The sequence below is a fragment of the Trichomonas vaginalis genome, chromosome I (assembly GCF_026262505.1).
Source record: "Trichomonas vaginalis G3 chromosome I, whole genome shotgun sequence".
Taxonomy (NCBI): Eukaryota; Parabasalia; order Trichomonadida; family Trichomonadidae; genus Trichomonas; species Trichomonas vaginalis.
In genome coordinates, this window is record NC_067203.1 from 23,730,130 (window position 1) to 23,745,918 (window position 15,789).

General features: G+C 34.1%; 9 protein-coding genes and 1 pseudogene across 10 annotated transcripts, besides 1 other annotated feature; 8 read left to right on the forward strand and 2 right to left on the reverse strand.

Moving 5' to 3' along the window:
* Positions 1–15,789: part of a mobile genetic element that runs on past both edges of the window.
* TVAGG3_1039030 (organellar and viral DNA polymerase type B) lies at positions 18–473 on the forward strand (the record flags this gene model as incomplete). The annotated part of the gene is made up of 1 exon (XM_051255425.1): positions 18–473. A coding segment is annotated over one exon (456 nt), but the record flags the coding sequence as incomplete, so codon positions are not given.
* TVAGG3_1039040 (keratin-associated protein family) lies at positions 1,703–3,001 on the forward strand (the record flags this gene model as incomplete). The annotated part of the gene is made up of 1 exon (XM_051255426.1): positions 1,703–3,001. A coding segment is annotated over one exon (1,299 nt), but the record flags the coding sequence as incomplete, so codon positions are not given.
* TVAGG3_1039050 (organellar and viral DNA polymerase type B) lies at positions 5,539–6,096 on the forward strand (the record flags this gene model as incomplete). Its single annotated transcript, XM_051255427.1, has 1 exon — positions 5,539–6,096. One exon carries the CDS (start codon positions 5,539–5,541, stop codon positions 6,094–6,096), a length of 558 nt encoding a protein of 185 aa, XP_051081001.1.
* Positions 7,177–7,785, forward strand: TVAGG3_1039060 (KilA, N-terminal/APSES-type HTH, DNA-binding family; the record flags this gene model as incomplete). Its single annotated transcript, XM_051255428.1, has 1 exon — positions 7,177–7,785. The coding sequence occupies one exon, from the start codon at positions 7,177–7,179 to the stop codon at positions 7,783–7,785; it is 609 nt and encodes a 202-aa protein (XP_051081002.1).
* TVAGG3_1039070 lies at positions 8,901–9,917 on the forward strand (annotated as a pseudogene). The gene has a single exon. A coding segment is annotated over exon 1 (1,017 nt).
* Positions 11,897–12,472, forward strand: TVAGG3_1039080 (organellar and viral DNA polymerase type B; the record flags this gene model as incomplete). The annotated part of the gene is made up of 1 exon (XM_051255429.1): positions 11,897–12,472. The coding sequence occupies one exon, from the start codon at positions 11,897–11,899 to the stop codon at positions 12,470–12,472; it is 576 nt and encodes a 191-aa protein (XP_051081003.1).
* Positions 12,919–13,512, reverse strand: TVAGG3_1039090 (uncharacterized protein; the record flags this gene model as incomplete). Its single annotated transcript, XM_051255430.1, has 1 exon — positions 12,919–13,512. A coding segment is annotated over one exon (594 nt), but the record flags the coding sequence as incomplete, so codon positions are not given.
* Positions 13,537–13,797, reverse strand: TVAGG3_1039100 (uncharacterized protein; the record flags this gene model as incomplete). The annotated part of the gene is made up of 1 exon (XM_051255431.1): positions 13,537–13,797. The coding sequence occupies one exon, from the start codon at positions 13,795–13,797 to the stop codon at positions 13,537–13,539; it is 261 nt and encodes an 86-aa protein (XP_051081005.1).
* Positions 13,843–14,271, forward strand: TVAGG3_1039110 (uncharacterized protein; the record flags this gene model as incomplete). Its single annotated transcript, XM_051255432.1, has 1 exon — positions 13,843–14,271. The coding sequence occupies one exon, from the start codon at positions 13,843–13,845 to the stop codon at positions 14,269–14,271; it is 429 nt and encodes a 142-aa protein (XP_051081006.1).
* TVAGG3_1039120 (uncharacterized protein) lies at positions 15,087–15,598 on the forward strand (the record flags this gene model as incomplete). Its single annotated transcript, XM_051255433.1, has 1 exon — positions 15,087–15,598. A coding segment is annotated over one exon (512 nt), but the record flags the coding sequence as incomplete, so codon positions are not given.

The following is a 15,789-nucleotide window of genomic DNA, read 5'->3' on the forward strand; positions in this document are numbered from 1 at the left end:
TTTATTCTCATTAAAATATGAGTATAGCTGCATATGCGTATGAAGCTGACAGAGCTAAACGTTTATATTTTGGTCAATACTCTCTCACACTTACTGACAAATATATTGTTATCAGTGATGGAAATACCGAGAAATACATAACATGGAAGGACTATGAAAAGTTTGACCCTATTTTAACTCCATGTACTATGCCATTCATTGTAAATGGTGAAGTTGTCATGAAGAACGACACGACAGTATATAAGTCTGTATATGAAGCGTTAGAATATATGTTGAATTATAATCCCGAAAGATTTGACCCAAGCACTACACCATGTGCAATGCCTTTTATTAAGGACGGTGAAATCGTAAGAGTTCCGGATTCAACGGTTTATACTGCTGTTCAAAACAGTTTACAAAACATTTTAGCGAATATCTTTAATTCAGAAACTACAGAAATAAAATTACCATATATAACAGATGCTAAAGAAATTAAATCAAAAACGACAACATTATTTACGTCACTTAATGATTTAATGACTTATATCATTAATATTCCTGCACCAACTACAGCATTTGATCCAAACTCGACGGTTTGCAGTGTACCTTTCATAAATGACAGTTCAGTAATTGTTTTAAGGGATTCAACAGTTAATGAATCATTAAAGGCGTCATTAATGAAAATCATTGATTTTAACTCATTCACGAATACATATAATTCATTCATTAATGTTTCATATGCTTCTAAAGAAGGTGAGCCAAAAACTATCAATAAAGCGGTGTATGAAATAAAAGCATCAACGACGAAATTGAATTCGTTAACTTTTGACGGTGATAGTTTCGTTAATGACATAACATCGGGGAAAACAATTTTAACGAAAGAATATTTAAAATCTCATGTTAGTGAGTTCGTTGAAATTGAAAAAGAAGGTGGAATTAAGTTCGATCCACTGAGTTTCATTTTCAGCTTAGCGAATGCAGGTGTTAGTTTCGCTGAATGGACAACTATACAGAGTGAAATAAATGCAATATGGACGTTTTTGGGGTCAAAAGCGGGAATGGGTGAGCTTGTAAATGCTGCAAGAACATTAGGTGAAACAGGAAATTTTGTAGATGGTTTTAAAAGACTTGTTTCAAATGTTTTAACAAACACAAAGAAATTATTTAGATATACCATACATAACGGACGGATTTTCGAACAGTAGCAACAAACCCTCCGGTTATGGCTGCGTTGATGATGGTTAGAGATATAAAACCACGTAACGACGGGAACGAAGAACATGAACAACAGGATACTGGTCGGGTTATTCGAGACATTAAAAACGTGTATCCTGAAGTTATTGATTTATTTAGAGGAGTTAATGATTCAATTTCAAAACATTCTATAACCCTCGATAAGAGAATAAATTAACAGATTATATATTCGTCATTATTGCAGAACTAATGAAGAGAATAAATGAAAAAGGAATTGGTGATATCATTAATGTCAGCGATGTAATGATGAAAAGAAATTTTGACTCATTATTTACAAAACCGAAAACAGAATATAGTCTTTATGACGTAATTACCGAATTAATGAAAAAGATTAATGATAATAAGAGTTCTGGCGGAAGAGTTGAAATTAGAAGTGAATGATGTTAATGAGAAATTAGCCGAAAAAGCAGACAAAAATGAGCTTTTAGCTCTGAGTGATAAAGTCAAGAACCACGTTCATTATATAACTTCAGACGAACAGATTATAACGGACTACCATGGATATTTAACACGAAGTGATGAAGTAAAGACGGAAGACCCCAATGAAAGAAGATATAAATACATTCGTGCTAAAGGTTATGACATAAGCTGTACTGTACAGTATGACACAGGTAAAGCACCAGAAGCATTTGGTTATACCGGTGAAATTTATGCCTCTACTTTCTCTGTTAAAGGTGTATTAGTTGAACCAAGATTTACTTTGAGAGTTAAGTCAAAAATAACGTTTGAAGATGCTATTAAAAGTAAAGCTGACAAAGATGAACTTGACGCAATGAACAAAGTTTTGAAATCTCATAAACACAACATCTCCGATATAAATGAACTTCAAGCTACATTAGACAGTAAAGCCGACAAGAACCATACAAACGAATCCTTCACTACTGTTAGAGCAGACGACATAATATTGAACTATACCCTTGGTTCAAGTGCACCTTTAGAGAATCCAAGTACAAGCGTAAAAGATACACTAAACTCCTTAAATAACAAATGTATGAACATTGAAGGTCATGCCAGAAACTTTGAAGCACATGAACTACCAACAATGTTAGATAATAAAGCTGACAAGAACCATACACATAAATCCTTCACTACTGTTGGTATAGAAAGTATTGAAGGAACGGTTGAAGAAACTGGTGGGGATGCATTATATTGTAAACCTCCTAACTTTCCACAAGGTTTAACATCGGATGACGACATAACGACGATGAGAAACATTAGATGTAAAGATGTTTATGTCATGAAGGATGAACATAATATTAAATTCACTGCTCAAGATTTATATGACAAGAAAGCAGACAAAACAGAGCTTCAAACATTAAAGACAGAAATACTTCAAACATTATATCCTATAGGCTCTATTTATACGTCAATGAACTCAACAAATCCAGCAACAGTTTTAGGTTTTGGTACATGGCAGCAGATTGTAGACAAATTCTTATACTGTGCTAACTCTTCAAAGCAAACAGGAGGTTCGAAGAAAATTACTGAAGCAAACCTTCCACCGCACACTCATACAGGAACTACAAACACAACAGGTAGTCATTCACATTCAATAACAAAAAGAGGTTATACAAATCTTGCAGCAGGTTCGGATAGACAGGGAATGCATAGATATGATATTTCAAGTGACCCAGTAGATTCAAGCGCAGGTATTTTCTGTGGAACCGCAGGAAATCATTCACATACTTTCACAACAAATCCAACAGGCTCGGGTGCAGATTACATGCCACCATTTGTGACTGTATTCGCATGGTATAGAGTTCAATGAACGCGCTTGAGCCTAGAATAAACTCTTTAACTTTACATAAATGAGCTTGAAAGAAGTATTCGAACAACATCCATGGAGGTCATTTAAGAAGTTCAATGAAGCTGCAAAGAGTTCGGGATTTACTAACAGAGCTGAAGTGAAAAGGTTCTTTGACAAAAATGTTGTACATCAAACAAAATAAATCCTACGACTACTTTTTACCAATTTACTCCAACACTCCTGACGCATACCAATTTGACACTCTCATTCAAAGCAAGAAAAGGAGGACATAAACCATTCCTCATCTTCATAAATGTTAACACTCGTAAAGCATATGCATATCCAATGAGGAATAAAGGAACTCGTGAAGTGTTAAGAGTTTTACAAAAGTTTGTAGCAGAACATAGCCCAAGTACTTTAACATCAGACCAAGACAGTGCATACCTCAGCAATGAAATCACAGATTTCTCATTAAGCATAACATAACTCACTACACTACTGAAGACCATAACCATAACATACTCGGCATCATAAACCGCTTCATAAGGACTCTCAGAGATTTAAATCAAGAGCAGACTTTACCGAAGAAACAATGAAACATTTTCTCGAAGTATAATTCCTCAACACATTCTACAACAGGACATACACCAAATTCAATGACACAACAACAAGAAAAAAGTATATACAAAAGAAACTAAGTCAAACACAAAATATCAGAAATTCAAAACAATTTACCCTCATTCCTGGTACAAAAGTTCGTGTAGTTCTTGACGACAAACCGTTGACAAAGAAACGTTTAAGGTTAAGTCGAAATTATTATATAGTAGACTCTACGCAAGGTAATGGATATCTTATAAAAGCTGCTGACGACTCCATAGCATTTTACCCTCGTCATAAATTAGTCGAAAGTAGTAATGCAAACTTGCTGAAACCATTGACGAAGCAAAGCGAGGAGTGGTTATTGAAATACTTGACTACAACACAAACGATGACACTTATAAAAGTAAGATATGAAGGAGGCGTTGAAGATGTTATACCATCTAAGAACTTGAGAGAGTCAAAGCCAACTCATCTGGACCATTAGAGCGGGAGTATTGGAAAGACAAAAATATGCCAGAAAGAATAAGAAAATTCATCTAAACTTTTTCATTAGATGTAAATCAGACATGAATGAGAACAATCATGATATCATTAATGTTTTCATAAATTTACACCAAAAAATAATGTTTAGGTGAAGAGGTGAGATCTCACCCGTTTTTTCACCTGTTTTTCACCCCGTGAATTTTCATGAATTTCCTTATGAAAGAAAAAATAACGCTAATTTTATTTTATTTATTTTTTTTATTTTGTATGTAAAGACAGAAATGACAAACATTGAGTTTTGAAACAGTTAGAAAGATAGACAATGACACCAAAATGGTTAGAATAGGTGATTTAAACGTAAGATACTCAAAGAAATACAACAAATATTCTTTGTCAGACATTATATCTCCATCTGGAAAGAAAGCAAAGGACTGGGTTAGAATTGCTTCTACTCAGAAAATTTTGACAAGAAATCCTGAGCTTATGATATCAGTAGCATTTTCGGAACAAGAGTATATTCATTGACAAAAGTCTTATACCAATAATTCTTCTATGGATTGATCCAGTTGTTGGATATAACTTCATAACATATGGTTCATTCGATACGGAACGTTGCAGTGAAGGCTTACTTTACATCGTTCAGAAACCGAAGGACTTCAATACAAAGAGATATAAGATAGGAAGGACATATAATATAACTCAAAGATATGACTCTACAGTCAATAGAGTCAAGGTTGTGCTTGTAAATGATATGAGAGCTGCTGAAACAGAACTACTTGAAAAGTTTGAGAAAATGTATGGTGCTCCCACGAAAGGTAAAGAAACGTTTGAAGTAGATGAGATAGATAAAGCTATAAAATTATTTGACGAAGTTGCTGAAAAATACATGTAAAGCGTTTATTTTTTGTCTTTTGTGAAAATTCATGAAATTTGGTCATTTTTCACCAAAAATAATGTTTAGGTGAAGAGGTGAGATCTCACCCGTTTTTTCACCTGTTTTTTCACCCCCGTGAATTTTCATGAATTTCCTTAAGACAGAAAAAATAAAGTTAGTTTTATTTTTATTTATTTTTTTATTTTGTATAAAAGATATGATTTCAACAATCGGCACAACAACAATTCAAACAACAACAGCACCAAACTCGTTAGTCATGAATCCTACGTCAATGTTAGTAGAGATGAAAAGCTTCATTCCTTCTTCATTTACTTTCGAAACAGAAATACAAAGAATAAAGCAAGAACTTTTAACAAGTAATTTAGACTGTACCGCACAGGATGAAGAAAATGAAGAATATCTTTATGACATGCAGGACATTATTGACCATTTACCCAAATTGCCTGAAATCCAACAACAAAAACTAACTATTCCTGAATTCGATGAAATTGAAGTTAAAGTTACTGATTCAGTAGAAATAAAGAAGTTCATACGTAAGGTTAACTATGAGTTTCTAGGATATCATTGCAACCATAAAGTTATGGACAAAGATTGCGATATGGTATATAAGAATGTTTCTGATATATATAAATCGGAGGAGTTTAAGACATACGACAACTTTGTTTCATTAGTTGCTGAATGTGTATGGCAGATAAGAGATAAAGATAGAAGAGGTAAAGTATGGAACGGACAAATAAAACCCGCAGCTTTTGAGTTAAAGAAAACCATTGACGCCTTAGTTGTTCTAGCAGGTCAAATTTCAATGTATAACGCAAAAATGAATCCGCAATGTTCTAAATGTAAAGCAGCAATGAGGAAATATAACTACTCCGTCAAAGAGATAGAACGTATGAGAAACGACTATGCTGACTTAAAGAAAGAAGTAGAGAAACCAGTAGAAGATAAAATGGGCATGTTAGCATTTCTGAACAAAAACTATCCAACAGCAGAAGATTTCCTTCTGTCTGACGTCAAGAAGAAATATAAAGAGACTTTCGGCATGATTAAAACATTCGATGTACTAAAAGAAGAAATAGAAGCTACGAAATTGTTTAGGATTTCAAATATACATCATACAATTCATGTAAAACGCTTGTGAAAAAGAGGTGAAAAAACAGGTGAAAAAACGGGTGAGATCTCACCTCTTCACCTAAACATTATTTTTGCTGAATTCAGCACAAAATTCTGAGTAAAATGACATACGGCATGTGTCAAACCGTTGAGTTTTCTCAAATTTTAAAAATTGCTGCGGAAAGTTCGTCAAAAAAGTGAAGGTTCCGATGGTTTCAAACCGCCATACTTTACATGAAGATAGTTTACAATGTCAACTAAATATCATGTACGATAGAAACGGTTATGTAAAGTTTACATTTTGTAAAGTTTTGTCCTGATTCAAGACAAGTCTTGTATTTTTTCAGAACAAGTCTTGTATTTTTTCAAGACAAATCTTGTCCTGATTCAGAACAAGTCTTGTATTTTTTAGTCAGTTTTTCTTGTAAAGTTCTCAAATTTGAGAACAATTGTCCTGATTCAAGACAAGTCTTGTATTTTTTCAAGACAAATCTTGTCCTGATTCAGAACAAGTCTTGCACTTTTTCAGGAAATCCTATCGTCCAACTTTACAAATGTCACTTTTTCAACATGATTGCATTTTGGTCGGGGGACAACTTTCTCTCAATTTTGTCACTTTTTCTATCGTCGTGTTTGTCACTTTTCCCTCAGGGTGTGTGTCAGAAAATATCCAAAATCTTTATAGCCTCGTATCTCCTTCAATTCTTGACGTTTGACATGTATGACACACCATCATTCAATTCAGAATTATGTGCTGAATCTTATGACCTTCATTTGTTCGTGACTTCTTTTCACATATGTAACCATGAATTTTTAACATTTCTTTAACACAGAAAATAAAGTTAGTTTTATTTTTATTTATTTTTTTATCCGGAATATAAAGACAGTAATGACAACATTAGAGAACACAACAACTGCTATCGTTCATGAAGCCATTAATGAAGAATACGAGTACATACAGTATAACAAACAGTTACGTCTCATTCGTTCAGTCAAAGACGACATGTACCAAATGCAAAGTATAATGAATGCTCTTCAGTCTACAAAGCAAGCATATCATTGGTTTGAAAACCAACAGACAAAAGAACTTTTAGAAGAATTTCCTCATATGTTTGCTACCCTCGGAAAACCGAGGGAAGAGATTCCGTACGAAAATCGCAAGAATTTGGCACCTGGTTTGAAAGGTTATTATGTTCATAGACTTTTAGTAAATGCTGTAGCAATGTGGGCTTCACCTCGTTATGCTTGTTATATTTTCATGATGTTAGATGAACTATATAAAGCAGAACGTGAAGAGATGGAAAAGAAACTTCAAGCAAAAGATGAAGTCATTGAATCCAAAGACAAAAGCATACAGAAAAGAATACCACGTTCAGTACCAAAAGGAAAGGAAAAAAGCTATAAGTATATGATATATACTGAAGAGATGGAGAAAGAAGAAGATAAAGATATGGTTATGTTGCATTTAGTCAGAAGAAACAACAAGAGCTTTTATGACCTCGCTCAAATATATAAATCTGACAGAAGCTGGTTCTATCGTGAAAACTTACCGATTTCAATGACACCGAATGAGCAAATAAAGGAAATTGTCAAAAATACTCTTCCTCAAACACACTATGACATCAAAGGTTGCACAATACTTACATTCAAAGAAGACTTAACATTACTGAAGGAAAAAATAACAGAATATTTCGATAACTTCAAAGAGGAAGAATGAAGTCACGACAACATTAACGAAGAGAGAATGAGGTGAAAAAAGAGGTGAAAAAACGGGTGAGATCTCACCTCTTCACCTAAAATATATTTTTGTGCTATATTTACACTCATTTACGAAGAAGTCATGAATCCTACGTCAATTATGTTCGACACTGTAAGCATTAACAATAACATTAACGAAGCATCATGCTGTTCGCTCTTTCGTACCTGTTGTCAAAATGTCATGTTGTCATCATTTTTAAAAGAAGTTAATTAACCTGGTGACACATGGTGACGTGGTGACACTTTCAGTTATTCAAAAATATATTTTTGCTTAAATAGCTCAGGGTCAATTTCTTCAACCATTTCACTTCCTTCGTCAATGTCAATAAAGCTTCTTCAACCTTTGGTAAGAACTTTTGTATGACATCTTTGTTCGTTATTGTCTTCAGAGATGAAGGATAATATTTCACATTTGTTTCACCCTTCTTATTTCTTTCTGTTCGGAAAGATTCATAGTAATACTGAAGAAGTCAATGTGGAGTTCTTTATAATAGTATAATGAGTATCTTTGACATTCACGAAAAACCATTTTGTTTCAAAACTACTGCTAACTCTTGTGAAGTATAACGTTTGCGGTCAATGACGATAGCTAATGTCTGACATACTGACCAAACTTAGATTCTTTCACAAACTCTTGTTAAAGATAACATTAACGTTTGAAGCACCATTGAACTCATTCTTGATGGCAGTAGCGAGAGCATTGTATGAAAAGAACTTGCAATCTTGCATGTGTTTCATTAAAATAAAAATATTAAATTATTTTGAAAAATAACTTAAAAAAAATCTAATCTAATTTTTTCTAAAATTTTTTTTATTTCCTACTAAAGATGTATCGGAAGTTGTCTAAGTTAGAACACTCGGAAATAAAACAACTTCTTACAGAAGCTAACATAGATGTTGCAAAACATTACGCGACAAACAAAAAAAGCACTCGCTGACTTCATTAAAGACTACAATGGTGAAATAACTTATGATAGAATTCATGAGTTCATAAATGCAAGAGCATTTCCTTTAAATGACGTTGCTATTGACTTATATCATAGACGTTCAATACCTCATGAAGTAAGAAGAGAAATGTTTGACATAACAAATGCGAACGTTGGTCATACTCGTAAAGCTCTTTCGCATGATGTTCGTCAAGAGATGTTTGACATAACAAATGCAAACGTTGGTGAAACAAGAAGAAGAGACGACACACTGAAACAACAGAGAAGAGAGATGTTTAAGAGCGCTATAGAACAAGTTCGCAAAGCTAACGATGTCATTCGTTCCATTGACGACAAACCAAAAGAAGGTGAGAGATGGTTAAAGAAAGATGAAGAGAATAGGAAGAGAAATGTGAAGTCAGGCAATAGACTCATTGACTTTAACATCGAAGCTTTAGATGAACCAAACAGAGACTATTTACACAAACATTTCGGTAAGGTTTTCATGAGACTCTTAGAGAAGATTAAAATAAACTCCCAACAAAGATGGATGGTATGTTATAAACTTGGTGGAAAGTATGAATGTTCTACGTTAAACCTCAATAATATTGGAACATTACTACATCAGCTCTTGAAGGAGAACTTTATATCAGAGATAGAAGCAAATGCTGCAGGTATTGTTGAAATGCACTATGACTTCTTCTTGACAAACATAAAGAATCTTACTGAAATAAAGATGTATGATTTAACAGAATATGAAGGCTTAACGATGTCAGATGTAAGAAAGGCAAACCAAAAAGAGACCATATAGAGATGAAAGCACACTGACAGAAGACAGAAAAGATTATTGAACAGACTTAACAAACAGGAGATAAACAAGATATAGATGACTTCTGGAATGAAATCCTTGATGAAAAGAAGTTTTATAAGAAGAGAAGCGGTCAGTTCTGGAAGTATCTTTGCACATTACCTATAAATCTTGAACGCTACCAAATCTTCAATGAACTGAACAAAAGAACTGCAGCACTTATGACAGAAGACAATTGTTTCGTTTATGCTTGCATTCAGGCTGGAGTAGATGAAGAAACTATTGACCACATGAGAGAAGTCATTCGTGTTAGAGACTTTCCTCAAAGTAAAGTACAAGAAATTTCTGACGCAACAAGTATAGCATTTAATGTTACCATTGGTTATTTCAATGACTCAAGACATAATGAAATAAAGAGATACATACCAAAAGAATGTAAAACTGTTCGAACTATTGACTTACTTCTTGTTGAAGACCACTACATGCTAAATGAAAGACTTCCAATGACAACATATTTCATTCGCAACTATATAGAAATCTTGAAGGAGTGTGGTGGAATGAACATTGAGAAAACAGATGAAAATATATACAATGAGAGAACAAATATGTAGTTCGCATGGATAGAACTACACCGCTATGGGATGTTATGAAAACATTGTGGGAGTGCAAATATTTCGAACCTATTTCTTATGGAGAACTTTTCACATATACGACTGACTTATATAAACAGAACCTTGCACCATTTAAAGATTTGACATATGCTCCAAAGTATTGTGTACAACTGAAGAAGAAAGCCGAGTCAAAAGAAGTAAATAAAAATAAGTGCAAGTTCATTCCTGAGCACGTTTTCTTTGCTGACTTTGAGTGTAGTACGGATGGCTTTCATAAAGCTTTTAACATCTGTTATGACAGTGAAGATGGTTCAGTGAGTGAAAGCATATGGGGTCAAAACTGTGCAACAGAATTTTTGGAACGACTTCCTGACAAGAGTTTAATATATTTCCATAACCTCAGTTATGATATAAACTTCATCTTAAGACACATGACAGAAGTGAAAGGAACTCCCATCATTAAAGGTTCACGAACAATGCAAATAACTGGCTTATATAAAGGACGGGCAATTATTAAAAGACTCTTACAGTGTTATAAATAAGAAGCTTAAACTATTTCCTGCTATGTTTAACTTACAAACAGGACCGAAAGAAGTATTTCCATACAACTACTACAGCAGTACTTTGTTAGCAAATGACAACAGAACTGGTGTCATTTCTGAAGCATGTAAGTTTATCCAGGATGCAGATACGTTCATGAAGAACATAGATTCCATCAAAGGTTGCAGAATAGATGAAAACCACTTCGACTTAGAAAAATATAGCTCATTTTATTGTAAACAAGATGTAAGAATTTTAAGAGAAGGTTTTGTTAAGTTCCGCAATGACATATTGAAAGAATTTGATTTAAACGTTTATGACTACGTTAGTATTTGTTCTATTGCTAACAAATTGTTTGAGAACAGAGTATACTTCCCGAATGGAAATCTTTATGACCTCTCAAATAAACCAAGAGAATTTATTTCGAGATGCATTCAAGGTGGAAGATGTATGTTGTCAGATAACATGAAACAAAAGAGCGAAAAGAAACTCATTGCTGACTTCGACGCTGTTTCATTATATCCATCCGCTATAGCAAGATTGTATACTTTAGAAGGAATTCCAAAAGTATTGAAGGATGAGATGTTAAGCACAGAGTATCTCATGAGACATTTATTCGATGACGACCAAAAGGAACCCATTGGTGAAAAGTTTATGTCTGGCTTCTTTGTTCTCATTAAGATAACAGAGATTGGAATATATAGACACTTTCCTTTAATAGTTTGTGACCCTGAACTAAATCCAGAACTTAATGTTCCCAGAAGTTCAAACACTTGCTGTCTCATGTATGTTGACCATATAACATTACAAGACCTTACAAAATATCAAGGTGTCAAATGTGAAGTGTTGCAAGGATACTATTACGATGGAAACAGAGATATTAGAATAAGAGATGAAGTAAAGAAGTTGTTTGAGTTAAGGTTAAAGTATAAGAAAGAAGGAAATCCTTTGCAAGAAAATATAAAGCTCATTCTGAACAGTATTTATGGCAAAACTATTCTATCTCCTATTGAGTCAAAAATAACCATAGTAAATGACAAAGATGCTATAAGATATGCCATCAGAAACTACAACCATATAGTGAAGTTCGAAGGTTTGGATGGTTCAGATAAAACTATTTTCAAGCTAACAAAAAGCATTTGCAGACACTTTAACTTCTGTCCACTTGGTGTTAACATTCTGTCAATGTCGAAGAGAATAATGAATGAAGTGTTTTGCACGATTGAAGACTTAGGATTAAAAGCATTTTATCAGGATACAGATTCGATGCACATTTACAATGAAGACATACTACGTTTAGCTCATGAATTTAAGAAGAGATACGGTAGAGAACTTATTGGTAAAACATTAGGTCAATTTCATTCTGACTTCGCAGAAATAACACCTGGAAAACAAAGTTTAGCATACAAGTCAATATTTTGTGGAAAGAAGACTTACATAGACTTACTCACTAACGATTTAAATGAAGTTGCATTTCACTGCAGAATGAAAGGCGTGAAGCAAGATGTTATTGCTTTAACCGCTAATGAAATGTTTCCTGACTCTGTTCAGTGTTTCTATGATGAAGATAAAGGTTTAATGGTTCCGCAAGGAAAATTTGACAAAGACTCTGAGTTCAGTGTCATGAAACTTTATAAAGCACTTTATGACGGTCAAGAGATTGGATTTGACTTATGTAAGTCATGTCAACCTTGCTTTGAAGAGAAGTTTAACTTCTCAATAACGACTAAAACAAGCTTTATTCGTAAGTTGAAGTTCTGAGGTCATTTATTTTTGTCAGCAATGAGGTCATGAATGAGGTCAGCAATGAGGTCATGAATGAGGTCATGAATGAGGTCATTTATTTTTGTCATGAATGAGGTCATGAATGAGGTCAGCAATGAGGTCATTTATTTTTGTCAGCAATGAGGTCATTCGTGATAAAAATAAAGCTAGCGTAGATTTTACAATACTGCGATGGTAGAGTTTAAGAGTTGTGCTTCAATGTAGAGACAATCTTTCCCATCTGAAGGTAAGAACACTGGACATTTATGGTCATGAGTGGAGAACATGTCTATCCAAAACTCACGATTGAAGCCAGTTAATTTATAGTATTTAGGGTTAGGAAGTGGTGAAGTTCTTGTATGACCAATGAACTCATTTTCAACGCCTTTGGCTATATTAGAGAAAAGAATAGCTTGCTTTCTATCCCAAATGCCAGGTGTTACAATCTTTGAAAATTCATTTTTCCTCGGAAGCATTGCATCATAATTGAAAACATTCTTGAAATCATCACTTGGTTCAGAGATTTGAAATCTTATACGTAATGGATTTTCTTTCTCTTTAGCGACTTCATTGAATGGTGAGAATACAATGAATTGACAGTCATGAGTTCCATCTTCATTTTCATTAAATTCATAATGAAAGTCTATAAGTTGTGGCCGACTACCTTCTTCCTTCAGTTGTGCAAGAAACTCACGTAAAGGCTGTAAAGTTTGTACTTCAATGTTGAACTTTTTCTCGAACATCTCATTAAATGAAATCATACATTGCAACAATGTTGTATCGTCTTTAAAGTATTTGTATATGTGAATGTTTTGGGCGCTTAAAGACTGTTCGTCATTTTCTATCTCGACTTGAAGTATAAAGTCAACCTTTCTGAAAGCACGTGTTATATACATAGATGTTATGCCAATGTACTTCTCTTCATTTATGTTCACAATCCAGTCTGTTGGAAACTTAAACGTTACTCTGTTCCCCTTTATTTTGACGTCAGGGTTTTCACTACTGAACGCAACAGATAAAGGTATTTGTCTATACATTTAATTCGGATAAAAATAAACCATTTACTCTTTCTTTGCTTCAGCTTCTTTAGCTTTTGCTTCAGCTTCTTCTCTAGCTTTCTTTGCCAGCAAACGTGGGTTCTTTTGTCTTCCAGCAGCTAATGCAGCAAGTTGTTTTTCACTAAGTTTTCTCTTTGGTCTCTCTGGCTTTTGTTCTTGTTTTTGTTCCTTCAGTTCGGATAAAATTTGCTCACGAATTTCTTTCTTCAATGCTTCAACATCTATGACCCCTTGGGTCTTGTCCGTAGGGCTTGTCTGAGTCATTTGATTGCAGATAAAAAACAAAATTAAAACTTTAACCGATGTAAAATGAGCTTGTCAAAATCAGAGCGAGAGTCTATTATATTAAATGACGCAAGAGGAATACAACATCCTTTCTATTACGTAAGTCAGAGTAAAGATGGTAAAATATACGTAAGAAAAAGAAAGGTACCATTAGCGAATGCAGAGAGCGACAACATTAAGGTGCATGGCACCGAGGGCGAAGCCCATATAAAACCTTCTGTTCAAACTGAGCCACCAAAAGAACAAGAAGAAAAGAAGCCAGATGTACTTTCAATAACGAACCAAGAGCTTATTGCAAAGTTCGTGAATTTCATTGAAAAACAAACCGAGTCAAAGAACCCTGACCCGCCAGTGAAAGAAGTTGAGACAAAAGAGAATGTACAGTTCATTGAAAATGTCAAGAAACAACTTCCACCACGAATGCCAAGAAGAAGAGTGAGAATAATGAAGTAAATAGATATTTTTATCTGAAGTAAATACATGCAGAACGAACAGCTAAACGAATTTACTCCAGCAGAGCATATTCATCAGATTCGCTCATATTTCGATATCATAGACAATGCAGTTCAAATTGGTGACACTAATAGAAAATATTCTGACGCAAAGATTCCATCACAACCTGGAACTGCTAAAGATAACACATGGGTAACATTCAATCTCTCACCTCCTGGTGAAAATATGTTGGACCTTTAAATACATTCATTACGTATAAAATGGAAGGTCAATTTATTGTAGATAAAGAAATTGGTTCAGGTTCCAATAAAACAAACCCACCAGGATTTTGGATTGGTTTCGATGACGCTTTCTATGCAGTTGCTGGATATCAAATCCTTGCAAATGGTCGTATCGTATATTCTCAAGACAACGCAAGAGAAGAAGCATATATAACTTCAAACTCACAAACTACCGAACAAATAAAGAAAGTAGATGTTTTCTCAAAGACTCGACATGAAGATGTATGGAGTCATTCGGGAACATGCAGAACAGGACAAATTGTTAGTGGTCCAATTACAGCAGGAAAATCATTTGATTTTAAGCTTCGTTTAAGAATTCCTGTTAGAAGATTCCTTCCATTAGAAGCTATTCGATTTATTCCTGCATTTGCTGGTAACATTCAGCTTAAAGTAAAGTTCAGTAGCGACGCATTACAATGCACATCTATATCTGTAAATGATATCATTGCTTTCAATCCAACTCTTAAAGTTGCATTTGCTTCAGATTCAAATCCACCGACAAATAAATTTGTTCCATGGAATGAACCATTCACTATGATAACGAAGGCAGTAGAAGCTAGTGGAACAGTTACTATTACAACTGTAACCCAGCAACTATTTCGAACAAAGATGGATTTTAATGAATGTTTCATTCATCCAAAGTCATTCTCTTTAGACCCTAACATTTATACAGAACTTGTAGAACATTATACAAACGAGGCTTTATGTTTTCCTGTTAAAGTTATGGATTGGATTCCTATGGACGGTTCATTCTCAAAGAATACAGATAGTTCAAGTGCAACATTTACAGCAGCTTATACGCCTATTAATGTTAAAAGTATTTGGACACTATTTAGAAAGAAAGACAACTATTATGTTAATTTTGAGAACCCTAAGTTTAAATATCTTCAGCTTTCCATGGGAGCTTATGGAAATATGCCTGCAGAACCTGAAAAATCATATGGACCTGTATTTTATGAAATGGTTGCGAACGCTTGCAATACAAACAATGATATGATTGGATTTAATGAAGATGTTATGAGGTCATTGGTGGATGATGGTAGTGTGGAACATAAATGGGATAGCTATGACAACACACATTTCTTATGTGGTTTTCCAACTGAAGTGGACTTTTGCTTCCAGCAAGGTCAAACATCTACTGCTCCGATAACATACAAATTGTCTGTTAAAGGACCTATTGAACTAGCAACTGAAAACGTACCAAAGCCACTTATTGGATTTATGAGGGATTGTTGCT